Source organism: Equus caballus, chromosome 11 (assembly GCF_041296265.1).
Source record: "Equus caballus isolate H_3958 breed thoroughbred chromosome 11, TB-T2T, whole genome shotgun sequence".
Classification (NCBI taxonomy): Eukaryota; Metazoa; Chordata; class Mammalia; order Perissodactyla; family Equidae; genus Equus; species Equus caballus.
The window spans coordinates 43,440,601-43,467,408 of record NC_091694.1 but is presented as its reverse complement, the minus strand read 5'-3'; the positions used below and the strand labels follow the sequence as shown (position 1 = coordinate 43,467,408).

At 34.9% G+C, this 26,808-nt stretch overlaps 1 protein-coding gene across 4 annotated transcripts in view; it reads right to left on the bottom strand.

Moving 5' to 3' along the window:
- The window catches only part of TAOK1 (TAO kinase 1), a 149,784-nt gene that overhangs the window by 40,150 nt on the left and 82,826 nt on the right, over positions 1-26,808 (bottom strand). For all 4 annotated transcript variants that reach the window (XM_023651621.2, XM_023651622.2, XM_070225687.1 and 1 more), the window contains 6 exon segments: positions 13,201-13,272; positions 10,012-10,113; positions 8,643-8,688; positions 7,993-8,089; positions 6,415-6,528; positions 3,410-3,501 (listed from right to left, as the gene is read on the bottom strand). In XM_023651621.2, coding sequence (XP_023507389.1) covers positions 3,410-3,501; positions 6,415-6,528; positions 7,993-8,089; positions 8,643-8,688; positions 10,012-10,113; positions 13,201-13,272 — 523 coding nt within the window.

Below are 26,808 nucleotides of genomic sequence, written 5' to 3'. Positions count from 1 at the left end.
AAGACTGGCCCTGAGCTAACATCTGTGCCAACCTTCCTCTATTTTATGTGGGATGCCACCAGAGTGTGGCTTGACAAACGGTGCTAGGTCCACACCCGGGATCCAAAACTGTGAACTCTGGGCCACCGAAGTAGAGCACACAAACTTAACCACTACGCTACCAGACCAGCCCATGGAATATGCTTTTTGATTTTGTCACTTACTATAAAATTTAACATCTCTCAATTTTGTCAAAAAACACTGAATTTATCAGCTAAAAAATATAGAAAAGATTTACCAAATCTAAAATGTGGTAGACTTTGGTGGATTCAACTGACACTTTCTATCTCAAATTCTTATAAGCTACTATGAAACTAATATGATTCAAACTAAATTTATTTTTTAAAAAGTTAGAGATCCTACTCCTTATTATCTTGTACAGGTTTCTAAAATGTCTCCATCCAAAAGCGTAGACTGCTTCTGTAAAATTAAATTTTGAGTTGATTTTTGTGTATGGTATAAGATAATGGCCCAATTCCCTTCTTTTGCATGTGGCTCTTCAGTTTTCCCAGCACCATATATTGAAGAGACTGTCCTTTCCCCATTGTATACTCCTGGATCCTTTGTCATAAATTAATTGACACACGTGTGGGTTTATTTCTGGATTCTCTATTCTGTTCTATTGATCTATGTGTCTGTTTTTATGCCAATATCATACTGTTTTGATACTACAGTTTTCTAATATAGTTTGAAATCAAGAAGCATGATGCCTCCAGCTTTGTTCTTCTTTCTCAAGATTGCTTTGGCTATTGGGGGTCTTTCATGGTTCCACACAAATTTTAGGATTGTTTGTTCTAGTTTTGTGAAAAATGTCATTGGAATTTTGATAGGGATGGCACTGAATCTGTAGATTGCTTTGGGTAGTATCAACATTTTAACAATATTAATTCTTCCAGTCCAGAAGCATGGAATATCTTCCCATTTATTTGTGTCTTCTTCAATTTTTTTCATCAATGTCTTAATAGTTTTCAGTGTACAAGTCTTTCACCTCCTTGGTTAAATTTATTCGTAGGTATTTTATTCTCTTTGACACAATTGTAAATGGGATTGTTTTCTTAATTTCTCTTTTTGATTGTTTGTTTTCAGTGTAGAGAAACACAATTGATTTTTGTATACTCATTTTGTATACTGCAACTTTACTGAATTTGTTTATTAGTTTTAACAGTTTGTTGGCAGAGTCTTTAGGGTATTCCATATATAATATCATGCCATCTGCAAACAGGGACAGTTTTACTTCTTGGTCATAACACATAACCAAGTTCTTTCAACATTTATGATAACCAAGTATGAAAGAGTCATATTTATTTAGAACTATATTTATCAAAACCAAAGATAGTACAATTGATTTAAATTTGTTCTCTTACCTACAGAAAATAGTTTGAAATAGTTAATAAAAAACAGTTTGCTTTAATTCAGTATCCTTAACTATTTTGAATTAGAAAAGTATATAACAGATATATTTCCCAAGATTGCAAATCTAATTTACATTGAAAATCACGACCCTAGACCTGTATTGTCTAACGGTAGCCACTAGCCACGTGTGACTTTTTAAATACAAATTTATTTAAATGAAATAAAATGTAAAATTCAATTCCTCAGTCACATGAGCCACATTTCAAGTGCTCAAAAGCCATGCAGATTTGGAACATTTCTATCATCACAGAAAGTTTTATTAGCCTGTGCTACTCTAGACCTTTCCCTTGGAACCAGAAACAAGCTTAAAATATAGTTGCTGACTCAGTACTTCATAATTCAAAACATTTCTAAGTAAAATTTTAAAAAGCGATCATGAAAGACTATGAAAGTTGAAGATGCCAAATGCATGCCTAAAATTTTTAAGAGAATTTCTTTAAAATGTCTCACTCATTTAAAATTATCTAAAAGCAGTCAGTCACTGCTTTTTTTCAATGTTCTGAAGTTGCTTTATTAAGCACAAAAATGCTTATTTGTGAAGAAATTCTATTTTATGAACTATAATAAAAAGAGCAAGAAAGCCTGGAAAAACAAGAAGCCATTTCATAGAAACTGCAGAGTTTACACAGATTTCTTTCCGAGCAGTACAATTAGCCAATGAATACTTTCTGATCAAATGAATATTAAAATATATCAATGATATGTAACAGGACCATTAATATAATTTCACTATCACCAAGGGGCACATGTACGCATCAGCCAGCACAAATATATAAAAACATCCATGGGCAGAGTACATTAACCAGCTCCTCTACATTTATACCCAGGTTTCTTAAGAAATTAACTAGGATTGACCAGTAGGAAGAAAAATTAAGAGTAAAAGAATAGAGTTTAAGACAATTAAAGATACCTCAAATTGAGACCCAGAGATCAGAAGAGAATGACATTATGGTAATCTCCAAATCTGTTTGCTGATGTCAAACTTTAAAATAAATATGACCATACAGAGCTTGAAGGGAATAGTTAATGTAGGAATTCCAATAAAAGTGAAAATATTTAAAGATTACATTGTTTTGGAAAAATATTAGATTGTAAAACAGAAACAGTCTGGTTGTAATGGAAATTACAATATTCATCTACTGTTAAATGATAAGCAAGCTTTATTTTACCTCATTTACCTATTTATTTTAGAAACTACTGACAAACCCAGGTTGATAATGACTCATCAAAATTACACATGGATTTTACTTTTAATGTGTTATTTTCAATCCTAGAATGGTTCGATTAAATATTCCCAATATTTCCCACTTTTAAATAAAGTTTAATGGAATATTCTTTTAAGAAGAAAAAAAGGAAAGAATATTGGGCTGGTGTGGAGAAGCCTGGGGAATCAAGAGCAAGAAGACGGCCATCATCTTCAATTACTGCAATACTTCAGTTACCCACCTGGCTCACTTACAATGGAAAGTTAAAGTTATGATGGTCCACTGCCTTAGACATGGTTCCATTTATGGGTAACGGAATAAAATGTGTACATAAAATCAAACTGTTATAATACGGTGTGCAGCCTGACATCTAATTCTCATACCTAACTCAAAGTAATAAGTATCGTAGGTAGAGATAAGTCACGAACGCTTTAGAGATCTTCTATAGATGGTAAATCTAGTAATCATAGACATATTTTAGATGTTTAACAAATACTCATTAACGTTAGACATAGATACCCCAAACTTAATACCATAGTAGAAAATTATTTTAGACCTAATTTAACAGAGCAAATATAATATACCTAACCCAATATATATAAAAATTAACAGATAACCAAATTGAAAACTTTAATATATTTACTGTTCCCCTTAGTAACTGACATAAAAAATAAACAGCTGTAATTTGGTACAGAAATTGAGGTAGAACATTAATCAAAACTTACTACAGAGTAATAAAGAACAGTGCTTACCTAGTTCAATACATGTTATTCCAAGAGACCATACATCTACTTTGCCATCATACTGTCCTTCATCCATGGCTAAAATTACTTCTGGGGCCATCCTAAAACATAAAATGTCATTTAAATTAAAGTAAAAAAAAAAGTATACTATTCTTTAAAAATGTAACAAACATCTACATAGAGAACATCTATGTGAATTCCAGACAATACATGTGGACATAAGAATGTTTATAATGAGGAATAAATGCATTACAGATTGTGAGGTAAATAGTTACCATTGCGTATATAGTGTGAGACTCATTCTCACCATTTGTCATGACCATATATATATATATATAGCATCCTAAAGAAATGATACCCCAGAACAGGGCTGTATTCTATATCTGTATATACTGTATATCCTTTAGGCCAGTGGTCCTCAAACATCTGGTCTCAGAATCCCATTGCACAAGTCTGATTTTTGCTTGAAAGATGGAATTCTGTCATTGGCACTGAATACCATCAGTTGTTTTCCTTGAAGTGACAAGCTCACTCCATTTATTGGAGAAAATATCTGCCACGATAACCAACAATGAATAATCAGTTTGTCCATCTTTCTTTCAAGTAAGAATAGTGTTTCGTGATAAAAGTGGCTAGGGCTGCTCATAACTAAAACAGTCACACAATGATCAACCTTACAGGCGTCTTGGTTATAAGATGAAACACTAATTCATGTCTTCAACTAGAGTGTAAAGTTCTTTTGGGGCAGGGGGTGGGGGGAGTCTGGCTTTCTTTCTTTCTTTTTTAATTGAGGTAACATTGGTTTATAACATTATATAAATTTCAAGCATACATCATATTTCAGGTTCTGTATCAACTACATTGTGTTCACCCAAAAGTCCAGTTGCCATTCGTCACCATATAAATGTGCCCCTTCACCCCTTTCACCCTCCCCCCCCCCCCACTGCCCTCTGGTAACCACCAATCTGTTCTCTGTATCTGTGTGTGTGTGTTTATCTTCCACATATGAGTGAAATCATACGGTACTTGTCTTTCTCCATCTGACTTATTTCGCTTAGCATAATACCCTCAAGGTCCACCCATGTCATTGAATCTAACATTCTTAATGGTACTTTACCTTACACTTCATTTGTAGTTGGTCTTAAGCACAGATAGGCACTTACAACAGCTGCTGACTACTTCAATAAGATTGTACCAGGCACCCCAATGTGTATGTGTGTATAAAGACATATAAACATGTACAATAGTTCCTGTCATCCAAATTCACTATATACAAATTAACAAATATGTACATAAAGTAAACCTTCAACTGTGAATAACAGGGTGATTCCAATGTGTTCTTTAAGATGTTAAAATAACTTTGGGAAATTACTAAGTTAAGCAAGTAATTTGTTTTTTATTGCAGAACTTTCCAGGGCCTTTGTATATCTAATAATCATCATTAATTTCTAAAGAGGGGAATCATTAAGAGATATTATTTGCTTACAGAACCCTTTTTTACAGAAGGGAGGTGGACTCTACCTAAACTTGGGTTCTAAATAAGAAATTTTTGGTCATCTAGAGAAGTGGTCTTCAAATTCTTTTACTCACTTACCTCCAATGAATTTATAAAAACTATGTACTGCCTTACGCATTTTTTAGTTGACATCTAAATGTGCTTAAAAGATATTTAAAACTTGGAGCTGCAAAATTAGCTCATTCAATCTGTTAAGAACACTAATTTAGCAAAGTAGGTTTTCATGGTCACACCAATCAGTCAAATCAGAATCGCTCTCTCTCAGAAAGCCTGACTTCATTTTTCAATGCAAATAACATGTTAATATGTCTCCATGACAACCATCTCAGATACGAATTTTATACTAGAAAAAAAGAAGGGAGGGAAGATAATTGGGGAGAAAGAAACAGCAAGGAGTAAAAGGAAGGAAAGGGACATGACTGGAAACGCACAAGGCCCTACTAACAGTTTGTGTCCTGACTCTTCAATATTTCCGACGTGCTATATATTCCCTCAGGTGCTGCTTTGAGGCTTTTACAACCCAGAGCAATGGATTACTGTAATATTCAGGATGCATAAGAAGCCTTTCTTTTATAAAGAGAGAGAAAGGAGATTTGAAAGGTAGGTAGAAAAGATGTAGTGGACCTAAGGCACCACTCTCAGCATACACAGGTAAGAGGACACATGGAAGCTGAAGATCTAGAAAATCATTCCCTTCAAATTGTAGACATTAATACTGAATTATTTATGGACAAAATTGGATGATGTCTAGAATTTGCTTCAAAATAACTGGGTGGGGGAGGAAATGGGTGAGAAGAGTGAATACATAGGGCAAGACTGGCTATAGGATAATGTTGTTGGGCTGAGTGAGCAGTATGTAAGGCTTCATTATACTTTTGTCTACTTTTATGCATATTTGAAGTTTTCCATAATAAAAAATGAAAACAAAACAAAATTAGAAACTCCAAATCAGCTACTAGTCTTCAGGTATTCTTAGTCTGAAGATCACTGATCCATAATAAAAATAAATCTAAAGAAAAAACACAAGGGAGCCAGTCCCATGACCTAGTGGTTAAATTCAGCACGCTCTGCTTCAGCGGCCCAGGTTCGGTTCCCAGGTGAGGACTTACACCATTCATTGGTGGCTATGCGATGGTGGCAACCCACATACAAAAAGAGGAAGACTTACAACAGATGTTAGCTCAGGGCAAATCTTCTTCAGGGAAAAAAAAAGAAGAAAACACACAAACTTCCATTTAGCATTTCTCTCTTCTCCCCACTTGAATTTTTATTGAATTTTTTCACTCTCACACCCAATATATGATGGGGGGGGACAAATAAAAAAACAGGAGATGCAAGGGCAGCACTCCAAATCTATATCTGAAACTAACTATAAAGCTTAAAGTTAAAATGTCAAAAATAGCATTATATTTCTAGGAAAATGATAAGACATCTGAAAAAAGTGCAACCACACACTGCATATTTCAATTATGAGGATACCAGACAGAATTATTCTTACCAATATGGCGTTCCCACAAAAGAATTTGCAGGAGATGCCATAGAAGCAGATCCAAAGTCAGCAAGTTTCACCTGGCCTGGTTCAGTCAGAAGGATATTTCCTGCTTTAATATCTCTGGGTTTAAGGAACACAGAAAATTATTTCTTTCCTTCATTAGATTGTGTTCAAACTGATAAAACTCAAAAATTTGTAAAATAGGGAAGGAAAAATCAAAAATAGTTAAGTCCTAGGATAATCTCTCAACTGGGATCATGAGAATTAAGATCCAAACTAGAAAACAAAAAATACTGAATTGATATAAATATATAGTAACAATTTTATAAAAGAGAAAACAAAATAGCAGTAAAAAACAAAAGAGAGAAAATCAGACAATTGGAGCATATAGTCTATATCTGAGTTCCTTTTTACTGGTAGAAATATTCGTTTTAAAAATAGAATTTAATTAGCTGACCAGTCCTTCATAATTTTAAGATTTGAGTACTCCATGTAATGTAAAAAACAAAACAAAAAAAACTCCTCATGCCCCAAATTTGCTTTTTTTTAAAAGGATTATTCACACAATTTTTCCAAATCTTAGGATAGTTCTCCTAACTAAAGATGAAACAAAAACTGAAACATATGGATAAGGTAATATCAACAATCTCAAATTTACTTTCAAGCTTACTTTTCTAAATCGGCAAACAATACTATCCATGCAAACTAACAAAACCATGAATATTTATATAAAGGGATGGTATGTCCAATGGGCACCACAACATACACTTAATTTTTCAAAAAAAGAAAAACTAAATTTCCAAGCACTAGTCAATACTTACTATAGTATTGTAATGGATATAATACTAAATTAATCTATTTTCCTTCCACTTGTTTTTTAAAGAGAGAGGTATTTTGAAGTCGAGAAAACCTTAGGTTTTAACTCCAACTCTTCCATTCACTTATTTACTAGCATGTGGACTTTTCTCATATATGACATAAAAGTGCTAATTTCCTTTTAAAACATGCAAAATCAATACCAAAGCTAAAAATGCATTACAAAATAGTTTAAAGTTACCATCCATTATCAATGATTAATACTCAAAAGCATAAAGAGTCTTAAGCAGCTTTTATTTGTCCATGTCACGGAATCAGTGGAACAAATGTGGCATTATCAGTTACCAGGAATACAAAAGATCTAGGTTTGGTTGTAGTTTAATCTATCTGGCTTTGTAAATTTAGGGAAATTATTCACAAATTGAGGCATCAGTTTCTTCATAAGTAAAGTGAAAAAAGTAAGACTACATAATCTCTAATGTCCTTTCCATTTCACAAATCAAATGATTCTACAATTAAATTTCTACCACAAATCTATAAAGTGCACAGACTTCAGAAAGCCCAGCAGCATGTGTAGACAAAGATAAAAATTATCCTAAACAAAGAGATCAAGTGTAGTAGTATGTTCTTATTAAAGCATGGACAATCTAAAAAATATTTATAAGATTGGCTATAACCAACAAAAATTTCAGAGTTAATAAGTTCCAGGCTTGATAAATGCAACAAGTCATTTCCTTGGTAATGTATGATAATTTTCAAGGTGCTTACCTGTGGATCATAGTATGAGAATGTAAGTAGGCTAATCCCTGGAGAGCACCATGTGTAATTGCTGCTATTTCCACTTCCTGTAATGGCTTTTTGTGAACTTAAAATAAAAGTTTATTTGAAAATAATTATTACAGAATATTTTTATTAAAAAAATAAATATACATTATCTAATATATGAGGCAACTTTTAAAAACTAACATTTAGCAAGAAGGAATTTCAAGAAGATAACAAAACAAGGCTACTGAACTTTATAACTAGTATAAAGTTGTGCCTAGCTGTTAAAGTATAGTTCACAGCCAATTTTCCTCTAAGCTAACAACATTTAACAATTATTTAGTGATTATAAAAACAAAAGTAACAAAAGATAAGTATCCCTTTATTCTCACGTCTTAATTTTGAAAAGAAGCAACAGATCAAGCTGAATGACCACGCATACAGAAAAATACTTAAGCCATAATGAGAGAAAATTCACCTATTTTATGCTGCTACATAATATTTAAGGAGGATAGTGCCTACCATGCTGAGAATCTAGAAAAGGTTAAAGTTTTTACTCTTTCTGAAAAATTTTTACATTATTTAGGAAATCTCTTACTGAACTCTCATTTTATTTTGCTAATACTTTTTTCCCTTAATAATTAAAGGAAACCTACCTTCCAGTAAATCTGAAGCCGATCCTAAACAATATTCCATTACAAGCTACATGGGAAGAAAAATTATAAAGCATTAAAATATATTATTAAAAAGATTCTATTTGAGATAAATTCACCAAGAAGATCAAGAAGACTGTTTGAAATAAAGCAAACTCTAATCATCGTTTACCTTAATAAATAACTATTTATGTAGTGAGCAATTTGTTAAATGCATAAAGTTAAACCAATGATACATTAATCTTTTATAACACCAACATACAATCGCTTGTATAAGATGTGCATTTCATGTATAATTACTAACTACAATTATAAAGGAATATATATATTCTGTTACTATTAACCTATAGTAGCAATATTGATAATTGTTAGGAAGCAGAAAACTGTCCCCTGGAACTATATATACAAAGCTTAGGTTATAGTTTAAATGTTTCTTCTAAAGCAAACACAGAGCACCTCCTATGTGCCAGGTGTTTTATATATATTAACTGATTTAATCCTCACAACCACCCTATGAGGTAGGCCATATTATTATCCTTGTTTCACAGATGGAGAAACTCAAGTGACAGAGAGGTAATCTGCTCAATGTCACTGCTTTTTCTTTAACCACAGCCTCAAGTTTAGGAGTACCACCACCAACATCACCAAAATTAAACTAAATAAAAATGCACCAAACATTACAAATGTAAGTACAGTATATAAAATGATAATTAGTTGCGGCTTATTAATTATTCAAAATAAGGGATAATTCCTGTTTAAGAAAATTTAGGCTTTGTCTTAAAAGATATAGTTACTGTGCCTATACCATTGCAGGATTACTATTTTGTCTCCTCAACGGTAACAAGAGGGCAAAATTAACCTCCACTTCTTGCAATAAAGTGCCTCAATTCTCTACCTTTAGTATTATTCAGCCAAAGAATCACAATCAGTTCAAATTTCACCAGGATTCACTGAGACTTCACCGAGATCTTCGTGGTTAAATAGATTACAATACATTTATGTCAAAAGCTATGCTATGTCAAAAAGGTACTCAAGGTAACCCTTGAGTAACAGGGTTGTTTTCACAATGTCTGATAAATCATTTGAATACTACTACTAAAACATGTCAAATAATATTACTAAAAAAATGGTCAAACGCATTTTACCATGCATGTAAGGGTCAGCTAAATCTCTGCAGTAAACTTGCAAAAAAGTTCTATCATCTCTTATTGCCTAGGAGTTCTAGGAGAAGCTGCTCTTCCCTTCTCATTATAAACTAACAATTCGAGGTGTTTTTGCAAGGCTTTACACAACCATTTTAAGACATTCTTGAATTAATTCATTCTAAACCAAAACCAACTAAAATTACAGCAAGGGGAAGGCAGATACCTACCCATGCTGTGTGCTCACGTAAATAGCAGCCTTTGTATTCTATACTATTGGGATGTTTTATTCTTTGTAGAAACTTGACTTCCTTAATAATATCCTGCCATTTCTGTGGGGAGAAAAAAAGGAGTAAAGGAAAGAATTATGAACAGCTGCTTTTCCTTAGAAAGTTACATAAGAAAAAAGTAATTACTAGATTAAGAATGGTTAATGAGAACATACAAATTTGCTTTATTTGTAATATTTAGATTAAATGTCAAAATAATAAATTTAAAAGAAATTACATTCATATCGTCTATAACTCAATTAGATAATTTATAAAATTATTTCATTCAAGTAGGACAAATGTTAGTTTGTGAAATTTATCATCAATGAGTCTTATTACAATTTTACAATCACACAAGCATGTTGATGAAAACTATATACCATATTTAGAGATTTTTTCCTTCAAAATTAAATTTCCCCTTTCTTATTGCTTTATTGACATATAATTTACATACCATAAAGTTCACCTATGGTGTTTTTGGCTTATATCTTCTACCAAATGTTAAGGTTTTGTTTGTTTTGTAAACTCAAATGAAGTAATTACTCTGAGAATTAAATTCCTAAATGCACATTTTCTAAAATGCTAGTGAAGAATCAGTTATTATATAGGAAAGTTCACAGAAAAAAACAACATTATGAAAACATTTTCCTACATATTTTACTAAGAGCCTTTCTCATTGACACTACCAGGAAATACAGATAATCCTTCGGCCATAAACTACTCCATGTCAACTTTAGACACTTATGCCATATCCTAAACATAGTTACTCTTAAGAAGCACCAAGGGAACTCTAAAAATACAGGTCCTTGGGTCCATACCCAGAGATTCTCTTACTAAGTATGGGGTGGGAACTAGGAATCTGTTTTTTGTTCTTGTTTTACTTTTTTCAAGCTTTACCACTGACATGGGCCATATTTCTAAAGGCAGGGGAACTAGCAAAATAGAAAACTTTAAGAATTTTGTACTAGGAGTTTAAGATCCTATATCTCCTATGTTAGTTTACCAGCCCTCAACAAAATAGAGCAAAATATGTTCATACTGTTTTATATAAAATGTGTAAGATATAAGATGCTAAATTCAGAAAATGTTCCATGAGCTTTAAATTTCAAATGTGAACGCTCTGGGAGGCAAACTCTCAAAACAAAACAAAAAGCTGTATTCTTCAACATAAAACAACTTCCATGAAGGACACTAATATTAGATGTGAAAAGATGACGCCCTAAATGAAACTTTTTGTCTTAGGTGTCACTAATCAAACAGACTCCAACATAGTACAAGTCTGCCCATTAAAGCTAGTTCGAAAGTGTGCTATAGACTGGTGAATAAAATTAAACTTGTAAGAAATGAAGTTTTTTAGGACTTTTACATATTTCTAGGAGTTTTTTAAGTATCAAAATGATGGAACAGTGATCTAATCACAGTCTTAGCATATGCATAGTATGATCATCACAAAAATAAGATTTACCATAAAATAAAGAAATTCCAAAAAAGTGGAAATCCAAAATCTTTAAAAATTAAAGGATAATCCAGCAAATCTACCTCTGGGCATATATTCAAAGTATTGAAAGAAGGGACTCAAAGAAATATTTGTATACCCAGGTATTTTTTTTTTAGATTGGCACCTGAGCTAACATCTGTTGCCAATCTTCCTTTTTTCCCCCTTATTCTCCTCAAAGCACCCCCAGTACATAGTTGTATATTCTAGTTGTAGGTCCTTCTGGCTCTGCTATGTGGAATGCCGCCTCAGCACGGCTTGCTGAGTGGTGCTAGGTCTGTGCCCAGGATCCAAAAGGGTAAAATCCTGGGCCACCAAAGCAGAGTGCACAAACTTTGCCACAGGGCCAGCCCAAAACTGTGGTGTTTTATAGACACACACACACACACAGAGGAATATTATTCAGCCTTAAAAAAGGAAACCCATAATACAACATTGGTGAACTTTGAGGACATTATGTTAAGTGAAATAAGCTAGTTACAAAAGGACAAATACTGCACGATCTGACTTACATGAGATACCTAAAGTAATCAAATTCATAGAGACAGAAAGTAGAATGCTAATTTCCAGGGGCTGGGGTAGGAGGAAATGGGACGTTATAGCTTAATGGGTACAAAATTTCACTTTTACAAGATGAAAAGAGTTCTAGAGATGAATGGTGGTGATGGTGGCACAACAAAGTGAACACCCTTAATGCCAATGAACTGTACACTTAAGAATGGTTAAGATGGTAAATTTTGTTATGTGTCTTTTACCACAACTAAAAATAGTTGAAATTGGGCCAGCCCCAGTGGCCGAGAGGTTAAGTTCAGCATGCTCTGCTTTGGGGGCCCAGGTTTGGTTCCCAGACGTGGACTTATACCACTCATCTGTCAGGAGCCATGTATGGTGGTAGCTCACATACAAAAAGAGCAACATTGGCAACAGATGTTAGTTCAGGGTGAATCTTCCTCAGCAAAAGAGGAAGATTGACAACAGATGTTACATCAGGGTGAATCTTCCTCAGCAAACCAAAAAAAAATTAAAATTAAACAAAAAGAAAATTGAAGACTGACAAATTCTAGATTTAGAAAGTAGATTACATTTTATAAAATATATGCAATTAAAAAGAATACATATAATATGAAAAGAAATAATCAGAATATTAGCAAATTGAACTACACTCAATGTAATATCAATAATTGTATTTTTTGGCTTTTCAGATTATTACACACTGCCTGTTTTGCAGACTATCTATATATGCTTGTTGATTAAAGTTTGTTTAAAACAGCCTTTCAACAATTTCTAAACCATTAAAAAAGTTATATCCAAAATAATTTACTATCAAATGCATCTTATACTAGTTTACTTTTTTACAAACTGATAATCCCTCTATGATAAACACAGCATAATATATTAAACCATAGTTAAAAAAATTAAAAGCAGGGAGTGCAAGTTGGGAGGTTTTGGGAATGCCAGTAATGTTCTGTTTATGGCTCTAGGTACAAGGTAAACGGGTACATTCAAGTTGTGAAAGAAAATTCACTAAGTTATACACAATATTTGTACACTTCTCTCTATGTATACATTTTTGAAGAAATTCCCACCTACCTCCAATTAAAAATAGTATATGTTTCTCCAACACACTAATAAGAATGTAATATACTTTTACCTACCTCAGTAGACTGCTTTCCACTATATGACATTTTCTTGATGGCCACCACTTCATTGGTACGCACATCTCGTGCCTAAAAAACAAAGAAAGAACCATTGTAAAAATTAATAGATTAAATCTGAGCAGTCATTTCTCTGAGGAAAAAAAGCATTTATAAGCTACCATGTCAAATAAAGACATCAAAATGACTTCTAAAGAACATTAGAAAATAATAACAACTATACAGCAAGACTTATCAAATTACCCAGGAGCTGGTACTCTGGAAAGAAAAATAAAGCCAGTTTATCTTTGACCTAAATGAGAAGAAAAATATAGAATATAGAAATTTCAATAGTACTATATACAAAGAGACAAAACAAAACTAGTACATATAAGTCTATGCAAATAAATTTTGAATCTCAATGAAATGGACAATTTTCCAGGAAAGAATAAATTAAAAACACTAATGTAAAGAAGAAAATACAAGCAAAACAAACAATGGTGGCAGATTGAAAAGAATACCAATGAAATATCTTTAAAATAGTCTTGAGTGGAAAATAGTTTTACCAGGGGAAATTTCCAGTATATAAGGGGGAAAAAATCAAAGATATCCCATTAATTTAAGGCAGTATAACCCAATAACTGAAACCTCACAGACAGCACAAAATAGAAAGTTAGGTATCAATTTCATTTTTAAATATAGACAAGAGAATTCTAAATAAAATTGAAAAACCAAATACTACAGGGCATTAAAAGAATCTTTCATTTGGATGAAATATACCTTAATCACAGAAATACAAAAGAGATTGATACTAGGAAAAAATTTCATAGTTTACCACATTTTTTAAAAAATCAAAAGGAAAAAAACACACACACACATATATACGCAAATGCTGAAAATGCAGGAAGGACCTAACGCTAAATGTAGCCAATTGCAGGGAGGACAAACTCTTAGAAAACCCAAATTAGAAAGGTAATTCCTAACTTGATAAATCATATCTATTGTAAACAACTGCTAATATCAGGATTAGGACAAGACTGCTAAAATGTTATCACAATTATTATTCATCACTGTTATGGAAATTCTGAAAAAGTAATAACATAACTGAAGTATGATAGATACCTCTTTGGAAAGGAGCCAAACTCTATGTGTTTAAAAAACTGATAATATATATACATTAAGAAGAGACAAAAGAATAGCTATGAAACATTTAAAATAAGTTCAGTAGAAGGATCAGAACAATCTCAAAGCATCTGTGGAAGAACTCATCTTCAATTCAGACTTTACTGAATTCCCAAAATGTTCTAAAATTAGATAATGGTGACAGCCACAAAATTCGTATTTAGGGGCCGGCCCACTGGTGTAGCAGTTAGGTTCCTGAACTCTCCTTCAGCAGCCTGGGATTTGCAGGTTTGGATCCTGGGTGTGGACCTACACCCCACTCATCAAGCCATGCTGTGGTGGCAGCCCACATACAAAATAGAGGAAGACTGGCACAGATGTTAGCTCAGTGAAAATCTTCCTCAAGCAAAAAGAGGAAGATTGGTAACAGATGTTACTAGCTAAGGGCCACCAATCTTCCTCACCAAAAAAAAAAGGGAAAAAAATCCCTCGTATTTAATAAAAATCACTGAAATGTACACTTAAAATTAGTCAACTTGTGGTACATAGTTGATACCTCAAAAAACTTGTTCAAAAAAACAGCACAGGGCTGGCCCTGTGGTGTAGTGGTTAAATTCAGCATGTTCTGCTTCAGAGGCCCAGGGTACGCAGGTTCAGATCCCAGGTGCAGACCTACACCACTTGTCAGCCACACTGTGGTGGAGACCCACAAACAAAATAGAGAAAAATTGGCACAGATATTAGCTCAGGACTAATTGTACTCAAGCAAAAAAAAAAAGAAGATTGGCAACAGATATTAGCCCAGGGCGACTCTTCCTCACCAAAAAAAAGAAAATGAAAAAATATTTTTAAAAAACAGGACATATGTAAATTATATCTCAGCAAAGTTGCTAAAAAAAAAAAAAAGACACTCTGTTAAGTGGATCAAGGGAACAACTAATGACACTGCAATTTCAATTACTAGTGGATTGGTTAATGGAAATTTGCACCACATATTATAATGGGTGAAGCAAATCTATCCACTTAAGTCCTGCTTGAAATAACGAATTTACTTTTCCAAAATGTTCTCTGCTATCTCTAAGCCCCTTGATTTTAATCAATAGGTCTAGATAGCTAAATTCTTTTCTTTTATAACGGCTTTATTGAGATATAATTTACACACCATACAATTCACCCATTTTAATGGTACAAGTGTGCTATTAAATGGTACAATTTAACAGTACAATAAAATGGTTTTTAGTACATTCACAGATATATGCAACCATTACTACAATTTTCTTCCCTCAAAGATTGGCACCTGAGCTAACAACTGTTGCCAATCTTTTTTTTATTTTTGCTTTTTCTCCCCAAATCCCACCAGTACGTAGTTGTATATTTTACTTGTGGGTCCCTCCAGTTGTGGCATGTGGGACACCACCTCAATATGGCCTGACGAGCTGTGCCATGTCTGCGTACAGGATCCAAACCAGCAAAACCCTGGGCTGCCGAACCAGAGCGTGCGAACTTAACCACTCAGCCACAGGGCCAGCCCCCTACAGTCAATTTTTGAACTTTCATCACTTCAAAAAGAAACTACAAATTGTTCATTTAAAAATGGTTACAATTGGGGCCGGCCCAGCAGCGCAGGGGTTAAGTGCGCATGTTCCGCTTCAACGGCAAAGGGTTCGCCAGTTCAGATCCTGGGTGTGAACATGGCACCACTTGGCAAGCCATGCTGTGGTAGGCGTCCCACATATAAAGTAGAGGAAGATGGGCACAGATGTTAGCTCAGGGCCAGTCTTCCTCAGCAAAAAGAGGAGGATTGGTGGCAGTTAGCTCAGGGCTAATCTTCCTCAAATAAAAAAATTAATTTAAAAATAAATAAATACATAAATAAAAATGGTTGAAATGGGGGCCGGCCCAGTGGTGTAGTGAATTTCACACACTCTGCTTCAGTGGCCCAGGGTTCGTGGATTCAGATCCTGGGCACAGACCTACACACAGCTCATCAAGCCATGCTGTGGCAGCATCACACATACAAAAAATAGAGAAAGATTGGCACAGGTGTTAGCTCAGGGAGAATCTTCCTCAAGTAAAAAGAGGAACATTGGAACAGATGCTAGCTCTGGGCCAATCTTCGTCATCCAAAAAAAGAAAAACGTTAAAATGGATTGCTGGGAACATGGCGGCATACGAGGACTCTGAACTCACCTCCTCCCATGGACACAAGAAATTTACAACTACCCTTGGAACAATTACCCCAAGACAGAACTGGAAACTGGATAAAAAGAACCCCCACAACAAGGGACAGCACTGATTCAAGTGGAAGAGGCAGACATACCTTTTTAGAAAGGAAAAAAGCCACATTCCAGCCAAGGTGCTTCATGGCCAGGAGCAATCTTAGGGTACAAAGCTTTTCCTGGAGGGGTGGGAGATCTGAGCAGGAGAGCTATGCCATAAAAAGCATCTTTCAAATCCAGCACAACCAAGGGAAGTGCCATAATATCTGGCCTTGCTTGCTATTAAGAAAAACGAGGAATACCCCTAGAAAAGCTACTGAACATATGAGAAAGAAAGGCCTGATCTTAAAGAAAGCATGCACAAATTCATCTGTTTCAGAAAGCAATGCAAAATCAGCAAAAAGAAAGGTGTATAGTCCTTTGGTGAAAAGAAACTCACTTCATAGGCTCTGGGCACATCTCAGGGTGGCAGGAGGTGGTTGGGACGACTTCCCCAGGGATTGAGACATTGGCAGAAGCCATGATTGTGACCGAGTACAAGTGTGCTGACACAGACACTGGGAGATGGCCACTGGAGTTCTTCCCCTGGCCTGTTAGTGCAGGGGCTTGCCGTGCCCACTACAGCACTGATCTAATCGAGCTCAGCCAGGGCATGCAGCCTGCCTTAGGGCTAGGCCCCACTTACTAGAAAGTCCTCGGGCAACTTGTGAGCCAGCACAGGCAAGGTGTGTGGGACCTCTGCAGCAGTGCGAATGGGTCTGCTTCAGTGGGTCAGGGCATGCGCACAGGGCAGGAATGCATGGACGGGGTGTGTGGGTCTGCAGGCAGTGGGTCAGCTGCAGCAGATTGTGCTTCTCAAACAGCCATACAGGAGATCTGCCCCATCTTCCAAACGCCTGAAACAACTGTGTGCTGCCACGCCTTGGGCTGGCCAAACCCAGCTGCACCCACTGAAAGAGCTGACAACAGCCTTGTAGGCCAGAGGCCCACAGGAATTGCGAGACCCTGAGCCTAGCAACCAGTCACACTGGGGGCCTACTCACTTAACAAAAAAACTGCAACAGGAATGTGCTATTAGACCTTGTACCCTGTGCTGAGGCTCTCCCCACTCAAAAAAGTAACTGAAGGGATCATGGCAGCCACACACAGCTGAGCCTTACAGCCAGCTGAGCAGGGGGACAGCCTAGCCTTCCCATCCATGTGCAGAAAGAGCAACCCTGCCAGAACAGAAGGACACACGTAGCACACACAGGGGATATTTGTGGAACATCTGGAACTGGTGATAAAAGGGAAGCACACTGCTGGGTCTCATAGCCATCCCTTACAAAAGGGCACTTCTCCAAGATTGGGAAATGTAGCTGATCTACCTAAAACAGATATAAGCACAGAGAAAGAGGCAAGATGGGGACACAAAGGAATATGTTCCAAATAAGAGAACAGGATAAATCCTCAAAAAAAAAAACTAAATGAAACAGATAAATAATCTATCAGATAAAGAGTGGAAATTAACAGTCATAAGGATGCTCCCTGATCTTGGGAGAAGAACAGATGAATACAGTGAGAACTTCAACAAAGAATTGGAAAATATAAAAAAGAACCAATCAGAACCGAAGAACACAATAATGGAAATAAAAAACTCACTAGAGGGGATCAATAGCAAAGTAGATGATACAGAAGAATGGATGAGCAAGCTGGATGAAAGACAAGAGGAAATCATCCAAGCTAAATAGAAAAATGAAAAAAGAATTAAAAAGAATGAGGATAGCCTAAGGGACCTCTGGGACAACATCAATTACACTAACATCCCTATTACAGGTGTCCCAGAAGGAGAAGAGAGAAACAAAGGGGCAGAGAATCTATTTGAAGAAATAATTGCTGAAAATTTTCCTATCCTAAGGAAAGAAACAGACATTCAAGTACAGGAAGCACAGAGAGCACCAAACACAATGAGCCCAAAGAGGCCCACACCAAGACACATTAGAATTTAACTGTCAAATCCTAAAGACAAAGAATCCTGAAAGATGCAAGAGAAAGGCAACAAGTTACATACAAAGGAAAACCCATAAGACTACCAGCTGAATTCTCAAAAGAAACCTTACAGGCTAGAAGGGAGTGGCATGATATATTTAAAGCACTGAAAGTAAAAACCTACAGCCAAGAATACTCAACCTGGCAAGGTCATCATTCAGAATGGAAGGAGAGAGAAAGAGTTTTCCAGACAAGCACAAACTAAATGACTTTATCACCAATAAACTAGTCTTACAAGAAATGCTAAAGGGACTTATTTAAGTGGAAAAGAAAAGACTACAACTAGAAATAAGAAAATTAGAAAAAAAAATAATAAAATCACTGGTAAATGCAAATATACAGTAAAGGTAGCAGATTAACCACTTTTGAAGCCAATATGAAGGTCAAAAGAAAAAATTAATAAAATTATCTATTTCCAAGATAAGAGGTTAACAGATACACACATAAAAAAAGAGATTAAAGATAATATAAACATAAAATGTGGGAGGAGGGGAGTGAAAGAGTAGAGCTTTGAGCAGGAAGTCAAACTTAAGAGACCATCAATTTAATATATATTGCTATATATGTAGGTTATTATATATGAACCTCATGGTAACCACAAACCAGAAACCTAATAAATAAACAAAAAATTAAGAGAAAGAAATTCAAATATAATACTAAAGAAAACCATCAAACCACAAGAGAAGAGAGCAAGAGAAGAAGAAAGGAACAGAGACGAACTATTAAAACAGCCAGAAAAAAAGTAACAAAATGGCAATAAGTACATTCTTATCAATAGCTACCTTAAACATCAATGGACTAAATGCTCCAATCAAAAGGCAGAGGGTGGCTGATGGGATAAAAAACAAGACCCATACATATGCTGCATATAAGAGGCATATTTCAGACCAAAAGACACTCACAAACTGAAAGTAAAGGGATGGGAAAAGATACTTCATGCAAATGGACTTAGTAGATATACACAGTCCTTTCCATCCAAAAACCACAGAATAGACATTCTTTTCAAATGCACATGGAATATTCTCCAGAAAAGACAGCATATTAGGCCCTAAAACAAGTCTGAATAAATTAAGAAGACTGAAATAATACCAAGCATCTTTTCTGACCATGACAGTATGAAACTACAAATTAATTACAAGAAGAAAACTGGAAAAGCCACAATCTGGAAAAGTCCAATTCTTATTCTAGAAAAAAAAAGAACAAAGCCCAAAATCAGTAGAAGGAAGGAAATAATAAAAATCACCGTGGATATAAATGAAATAAGAGACTAGAAACACAATAGGAAAAAAATCAATGAAACGAAGAGCTGGTTCTTTGAAAAGATAAACAAAATTGACAAACTTTTAGCTAGACTCACCAAGAAAAAAAGAGAGAAGGCTCAAATAAATAAAATCAGAAAAGAGGAGAAATTACAACAGACACTCAGAAATATAAAAGATTATAAGAGAATATTATGAAAAGCTATACACCAACAAATTGGATAATCTAGAATAAATAAATTCTTAGAATCTTACAACCTTCCAAAACTGAATCAAGAAGAAACAGAGCATGTGAACAGACCAATCACCAGTAAGGAGACTGACATAGTAATCAAAAACCTCCCCAAAAAATATAGGTCCGGGACCAGACAGCTCCCTAGTTGAGCTCTACCAAACATTCAAAGAAGATTTAATACTTCTCCTTCTCAAAGTATTCAAAAAAAAAGTGAAGAGGAGAGGAAGCTTCCTAACCCATTCTATGAGGCCAACATTACCCGTTATCAAAACCAAACAAGGACAACACAAAAAATGAAAATTACAGGCCAATATAACTGATGAACATCAAGGCAAAAATCCTCAACAAAATACTAGCAAATCAAATACAACAATAAATTTAAAAGATCATACACCATGATCAAGTGGGATGTATTCCAGGGACGCAGGGATGGTTCAACATCTGCAAATCAATCAACATGACACAGAAAATTAGCAAAATGAAGAATAAAAACCACATGATCATCTCAATAGATGCAGAGAAAGCATTTGACAGCGTCCATTTATGATAAAAACTCTGAATAAAATGGGTACAGAGGGAAAGTACCTCAACATAATAAAGGCCACAGGGCCAGCCCAGTGGCACAGTAGTTAAGTTTGCAAGCTCCACTTCGGTGGCCCAGAGTTCACCGGTTCGGATTCTGGGTGTGGACCTACACATTGCTCACGAAGCCATGCTGTGGCAGGCATCCAACATATAAAGTAGAGGAAGATGGGCACAGATGTTGGCTCAGAGCCAATCTTCCTCAGCAAAAAAATAAAAGAGAGGAGGATTGGAGGCAGACGTCAGCTCAGGGCTAATCTTCCCCCCAACAAACAAACAAATAAATAAATAAATAAAGGCCATATATGACAGACCCATAGCTAATATCATACTCAACAGAGAAAAACTGAAAGCTACCCCTTTAAGAAGAGGAACCAGACAAGGATGCCCACTTTCACCACTCTTATTTAACATAGTATTGGAAGTCTTAGAAAGAGCAATGAGGCAAGAAAAAGAAATAAAAGGGATCCAAACGGGAAAGGAAGAAGTGAAACTGTCGCTATTTGCAGATGACATGATTTTATATACAGATAACCCTAAAGAATCCACCAAAAAATGGATATAGTAAAGTTGCAGGATACAAAATCAACATACAAAAGTCAGCTGCATTTCTATACACTAACAACGAAGTAGAAAAAAGAGAAATTAAGAATACAATCTAATTTACAATGCCATCAAAAGAGTAAAATACCTAGGAATAAACTTAACCAAAAAGGTGAAAGACCTGTACAGTGAAAACTACAAAACATTGTTGAAAGAAATTCAAGAAGACACAAAGAAATGGAAAGATATTCCATGCTCTTGGATTGGGAGAATTAACATAATTAAAATGCGCATTCTTCCTAAAGCATCTACAGATTCAACACAATCCCTATCAAACTTTCAACAATGTTTTTCACAGAAATAGAACAAAGAATCCTAAAATTTATATGGAACAACAAAAGACCCCCAATAGCAAAAGGAATCCTGAGAAAAAAGAACAAAGTTGGTGGTACCACAAGTCCTGATTTCAAAATATAGTACAAAGGTACAAAGCTACAGTAATCAAAACAACATGGTACTGGCACAAAAAGAGACACACAGATCAATGGAACAGAATCGAGAGCCCAGAAATAAACCTACACATCTATGGACAGCTAATGTTCGACAAGGGAGTCAAGAACATACAATGGAAAAAAGAAAGTTTCTTAATAAACGGTGTTGGGAAAACTGGATGACCACATGCAAAAGAATGAAAGTAGCCCATCATCTTACACATTATACAGAAATTAACTCAAAATGGATTAAAGACTTGAACGTAAGACCTGAAACCATAAAATTTCTAGAAGTATGCTTTTCAACATTGGTCTTAGCAGTATATTTTCAAATATCATGTCTGACCAGGCAAAGGAAACAAAAGGAAAAATAAACAAATGGGGGGCCAGCCCAGTGGTGCAGCAGTTAAGTGCACAGGTTCCGCTCGGCAGCCCAGGGTTCACCGGGTCAGATCCCAGGTGCGGACATGGCATCACTTGGCAAGCCATGCTGTGGTAGGCGTCCCACATATAAAGTACAGGAAGATGGGCACGGATATTAGCCCAAGCCAGTCTTCCTCAGCAAAAAGAGGAGGATTGGCAGCAGATGTTAGCTCAGGGCTAATCTTCCTCAAAATAAATAAATAAATAAATAAATAAAATAAACAAATGGGACTGCCTCTAACTAAAAAGTTTCTGCACTGCAAAGGAAACCATCAACAAAATGAAAAGACAACCTAACAACTGGGAGAAGATATGTGCAAACCAAATATCTGATAAGGACTTAACATCCAAAATATATAAAGAACTTATACATCTCAACAACAAAAAAACTAACAACCCAGTTAAAAAATGAGCAAAGATCTGATCAGACATTTTTCCAAAGAAGATATACAAATGGCCAACAGGCACATGAAAAGATGTTCAACATCACTAATTAATAGGGAAATGCAAATCAAAACTACAATGAGATATCACCTCATGCTCATCAGAATGTCTATAGTTAACAAGTCAAGAAATAACAAGTGTTGGAGAGGATGTGGAGAAAAGGGAACTCTCCCACACTGCTGGTAGGAATGCAAACTGGTGCAGCTACTACAGAAAACAGTATGGATATTCCTCAAAAAATTAAGAATAGAACTAACATATGATCCAGCTATTCCACTGCGGGATATTTACCCAAAGAACAGGAAAACACGAATGCATAAAGATATATGCACCCTCACATCCACTGCAGCATTATTCACAATAGCCAAGACTTGGAAACAACCTAAGTGCTCATCAAAGGACGAACAGATAAAGAAGATGTGGTATTTATACATGATGGAATACTACTCGGCTATAAAAAAAGATGAAATCTTGCCATTTGCCACAACATGGATGGACCTTAAGGGTATTATGCTAGGTGAAATAAGTCAGACGGAGAAAGTCAAATACCGTATTGACCTCACTCGTAAGCAGAAGATAACAACAACAAACACACACACACACAGGGGGCAAGGGAGGAGGGAAGAGGGTCAAAGGGGTGACTGGGCACATGCGTATGGTAGTGGATGGTAATCAGTCTTTGGACGGTGAACATGATGTAGTCTACACAGAAATAGAAATATAATGATGTACACCTGAAATCTATATAACGTTATAAACCAATGTTACCTCAATAAAAAAAAAGTTTAAAATGGTAAATTTTATGTGTATTTTACAGCAATAAATTTTTTTCTCTATTAAAAAGAGAAAAAGACACTGTACCCTTTAGCTATCACTCTCCTATTCCTTTTCCCCACTCCTTAAGCCCTAAGCAACAACTAATCTACTTTCTACCTCTCTAGAGATTTGCCAGTTCTGGATATTTCATATAAATAGAACCATATAATAGACGGTCTTTTGTAATTGGCTTCTTTCACTTAGCACAGTGTTTTCAAAATTCATGACTAATGATGTTGAACATCTTTTCATGAACTCATTGGCCATTTGTACATCTTCTGTGGAGAAATGTCAATTCAGATCCTTTGCCCATTTTTAAATTGGGTTGTCTTTTTATTATTGAGTAGTAAGAATTCTTTATATATTCTAGACACAAATCTCTTATAGGAAAATGATTTCCAAATATTTTCTCCTATTCTGTAGGTTGCCTTTTCACTGTTTTGAAGCATAAAAGTTTTTAATTTTGATGAAGTCCAATTTGTCTGTATTTTCTTTGGTTGTTCATGCTTTTTTTGGCATCCCATCTAAGAATGCTTTGCCAAAACCAAGGTTATGCAGACTTACCTCTGTTTTCTTCTAAGAGTTTTATAGTTTTAACTGATACATTTAGGTCTTTGATCCATTTTGAGTTAATTTTTATATATGGTGTGAGGTAAGGGCCCAGTTTCACTGTTTTGCATTAAACAGCTACACTTTTAATTTGCCTAAGATAAAGCTTGATTTAAAAGTGAGTATACTGGGGCTGGCCCTGTGGCTGAGTGGTTAAAGTTCCACGCGCTCTGGGTGGAACTGGGTTCGCATCCTGGGCACAGACCTACTCCACTCATCAGCCATGCTCTGGAGGCATCCCACATACAAAACAGAGGAAGCAGTGGCACAGATGTTAGTTCAGGGCTAATTTTTCTCAAGCAAAAAAAAGAAAGGAGGAAGATTGGCAATGGATGTTACCTCAGGGTGAATCTTCCTCACCAAAAAAAAAAAAGAAAGAAAGAAAGAAAGAAAAAAAAGTGAGTATACTGAATACAATGCAGTATACTGGATTAGATTCTAGAACAGAAAAGAGACAGTGGGAAAATATGAATAAAGTATGTAATTAACAGTATTGTATCAATGTTGATTTCTTATTTTTGATAAACATACCATAGTTACGTAACATGTTAACATTAGGCAAACTGGGTAAAGACTATAGGAGAAAACTCTTTACTATTATTGCAAAATCTAAAGTTATTTTTAAATAGTACACACTGAATGGCTACACATCAGAGATTTTCTCAATGGGGTTCTTTTATTAGACCCACTTCTAAGATTCTATGCATATTTTTCCGTTATTGTATATTTCTCCACATTAATGTGTATGCAGAAGAGAGGGATAAGCGTAAACTCAGACAAAAGTGTAATATAGAAAAAAGGTTGTTTTCTGCGTCCCTCTTCCCTCATTTTGTGTCCAAATGTTAACAAATGTTAACATCAAACACACACATATAGCATGTGTTCATAAAAAGATTCTTCAAGGATATATACCCAAATGTTAACAGTAGCTTGCCCTTGTGTAGTGAAATTATAGATGGAGTTACTACATTATTTTTGCTTCCAACTTACAAATGGGATATAAACCAAAAGTTCAAATTGTTAAGAATCTGAAACACATTTTCTCTAGGGAAATAGTGTTTTAAATTGTGGTTTTATTCCTAAGGTGCCCATAAAAAAGAAACTAAATCCATGATACTGCCAAAATACTATCTATACCATATTTGTTGCTTGAGGGGAAATAAAACAATTTTAATAGGAAGAATAAATAATGAATTTGAGTGTAATATTTCCCTACAGATTAAGAAAGGAATTCTTGCAGATGTTTTCACGGCTTTAAAGTAGCAGTTTATTGGTGCACTTTTAAAGTTACACTGTTTAAAATAAACATATTCTTTTAACTACTGATTTTATTTCCTGGAACCTTTTATTTATGAAGTGTATATTATTTTTCTGAAGGAAAAACTGAGTCAACAGAAACATATTTACTCCCCTTTTTTCTTTTGTGGAAGAAGTTCATTTCTAGTTACTAGTAAGCTTTAAATTTTTTTTTAGTTTGAAATAATTTTAGACTTATGGAAATGTTGCAAAAATAGTACAGAGAGTTACCATGTACTCTTAAGCCAGCTTCCCTAATAATAACCTCTTGCATAATAAGAGTACCATTATTAAAACTAAGAGATTAACATTGGTAAAATTATTAACTATTAAGTAAACTATAGGCTTTATTTGAATTTCACCAAGTTTTCCACTAATAACCTTTTTCTCTTCCACAATCCTACACTTCATTTGGTCATCATGTTTCCTTAGTCTCCTTCAATCTATCCTAGTTCTTCAATCTTTCCTTATCTTTCATGACTCTGACACTTCTAAAGAGTACTAGTTATTCTGTATAATGTTCTCCAATCTGAGTTTGTCTGATAATTTCCTCATAATCAGATTAAGTTTATGTGTTCTTTTGGAAGAACAGTGAAGAAATGGTGCCCTTCTCAGAGTGTCTGGGGGTACATGATGTCAATGTGTCTTATTACTGGTTATATTTAACCGAGATCACTTGCTTAAGGTAGTCTCTGCCAGGTTCCTCCACTGATCTTCCCATTTTAATTAATAAATATCTCTGGGGCTATACTTGAGATTATGCATATATCCTGTTTCTCCTCAAACGATAACCCACTAATTTTAGCATCTATCAATGGATCTTGGCTGCAACAATTATTTCCCTTAGTCCTTTTACATTTAATAAGGGAATTTTAATTATTTTTATATATATGTATATCTCTGCGTATGTGTGTGCGGTGAGTTCCTACAGATACCTCCAATTCCAATCCAATACTATAAGGTTATTTCTACTCTTCCCCCTTTCCTTATTCGTAACCTCTTTCTTAAACAATAAGAAAACTGGTTCTCATTATCCACATTTACTTATTAAAATCTACTATACATATACAGCAATTTCAGAATTGCCAAGCCCATATCCCTAGAAGAAACAAAGTAACTAACTAGAGTTCCTTTTGTCTTTTAGTCTTAGAGTATTCAGCCAAAACACTGTTTCCAAAATAATTTAAGACTAGTTCTTTTGTTCCCCACCTCCTTCTGTGTGTTTATGTTATTCATTTCTAATACAGTTACGTTCATTTGTTAGAGTCTGTATTCCTTTAGGTTTCTCCCATATCATAGCTGTTTTTTTAAAATGAACATTTAATGAATTTGGGTAAAATTTATTCTTTTTGGCATACACATTAAAGAAGACTAGAATTTTTCACAATTATGAATAAAACTACCATAAATATTTACATATAGGTTTTTGCATGAACTTGAGTTTTCATTTCTCCTGGATTAATATCTAGGAGTGGGAATGCTGGGCCATATGATCAGTGTTATGTTTAACTTTACTTAAAAAACTGCCAAACTCTTTTCCACAGTGGCAAGATCCATTTTTC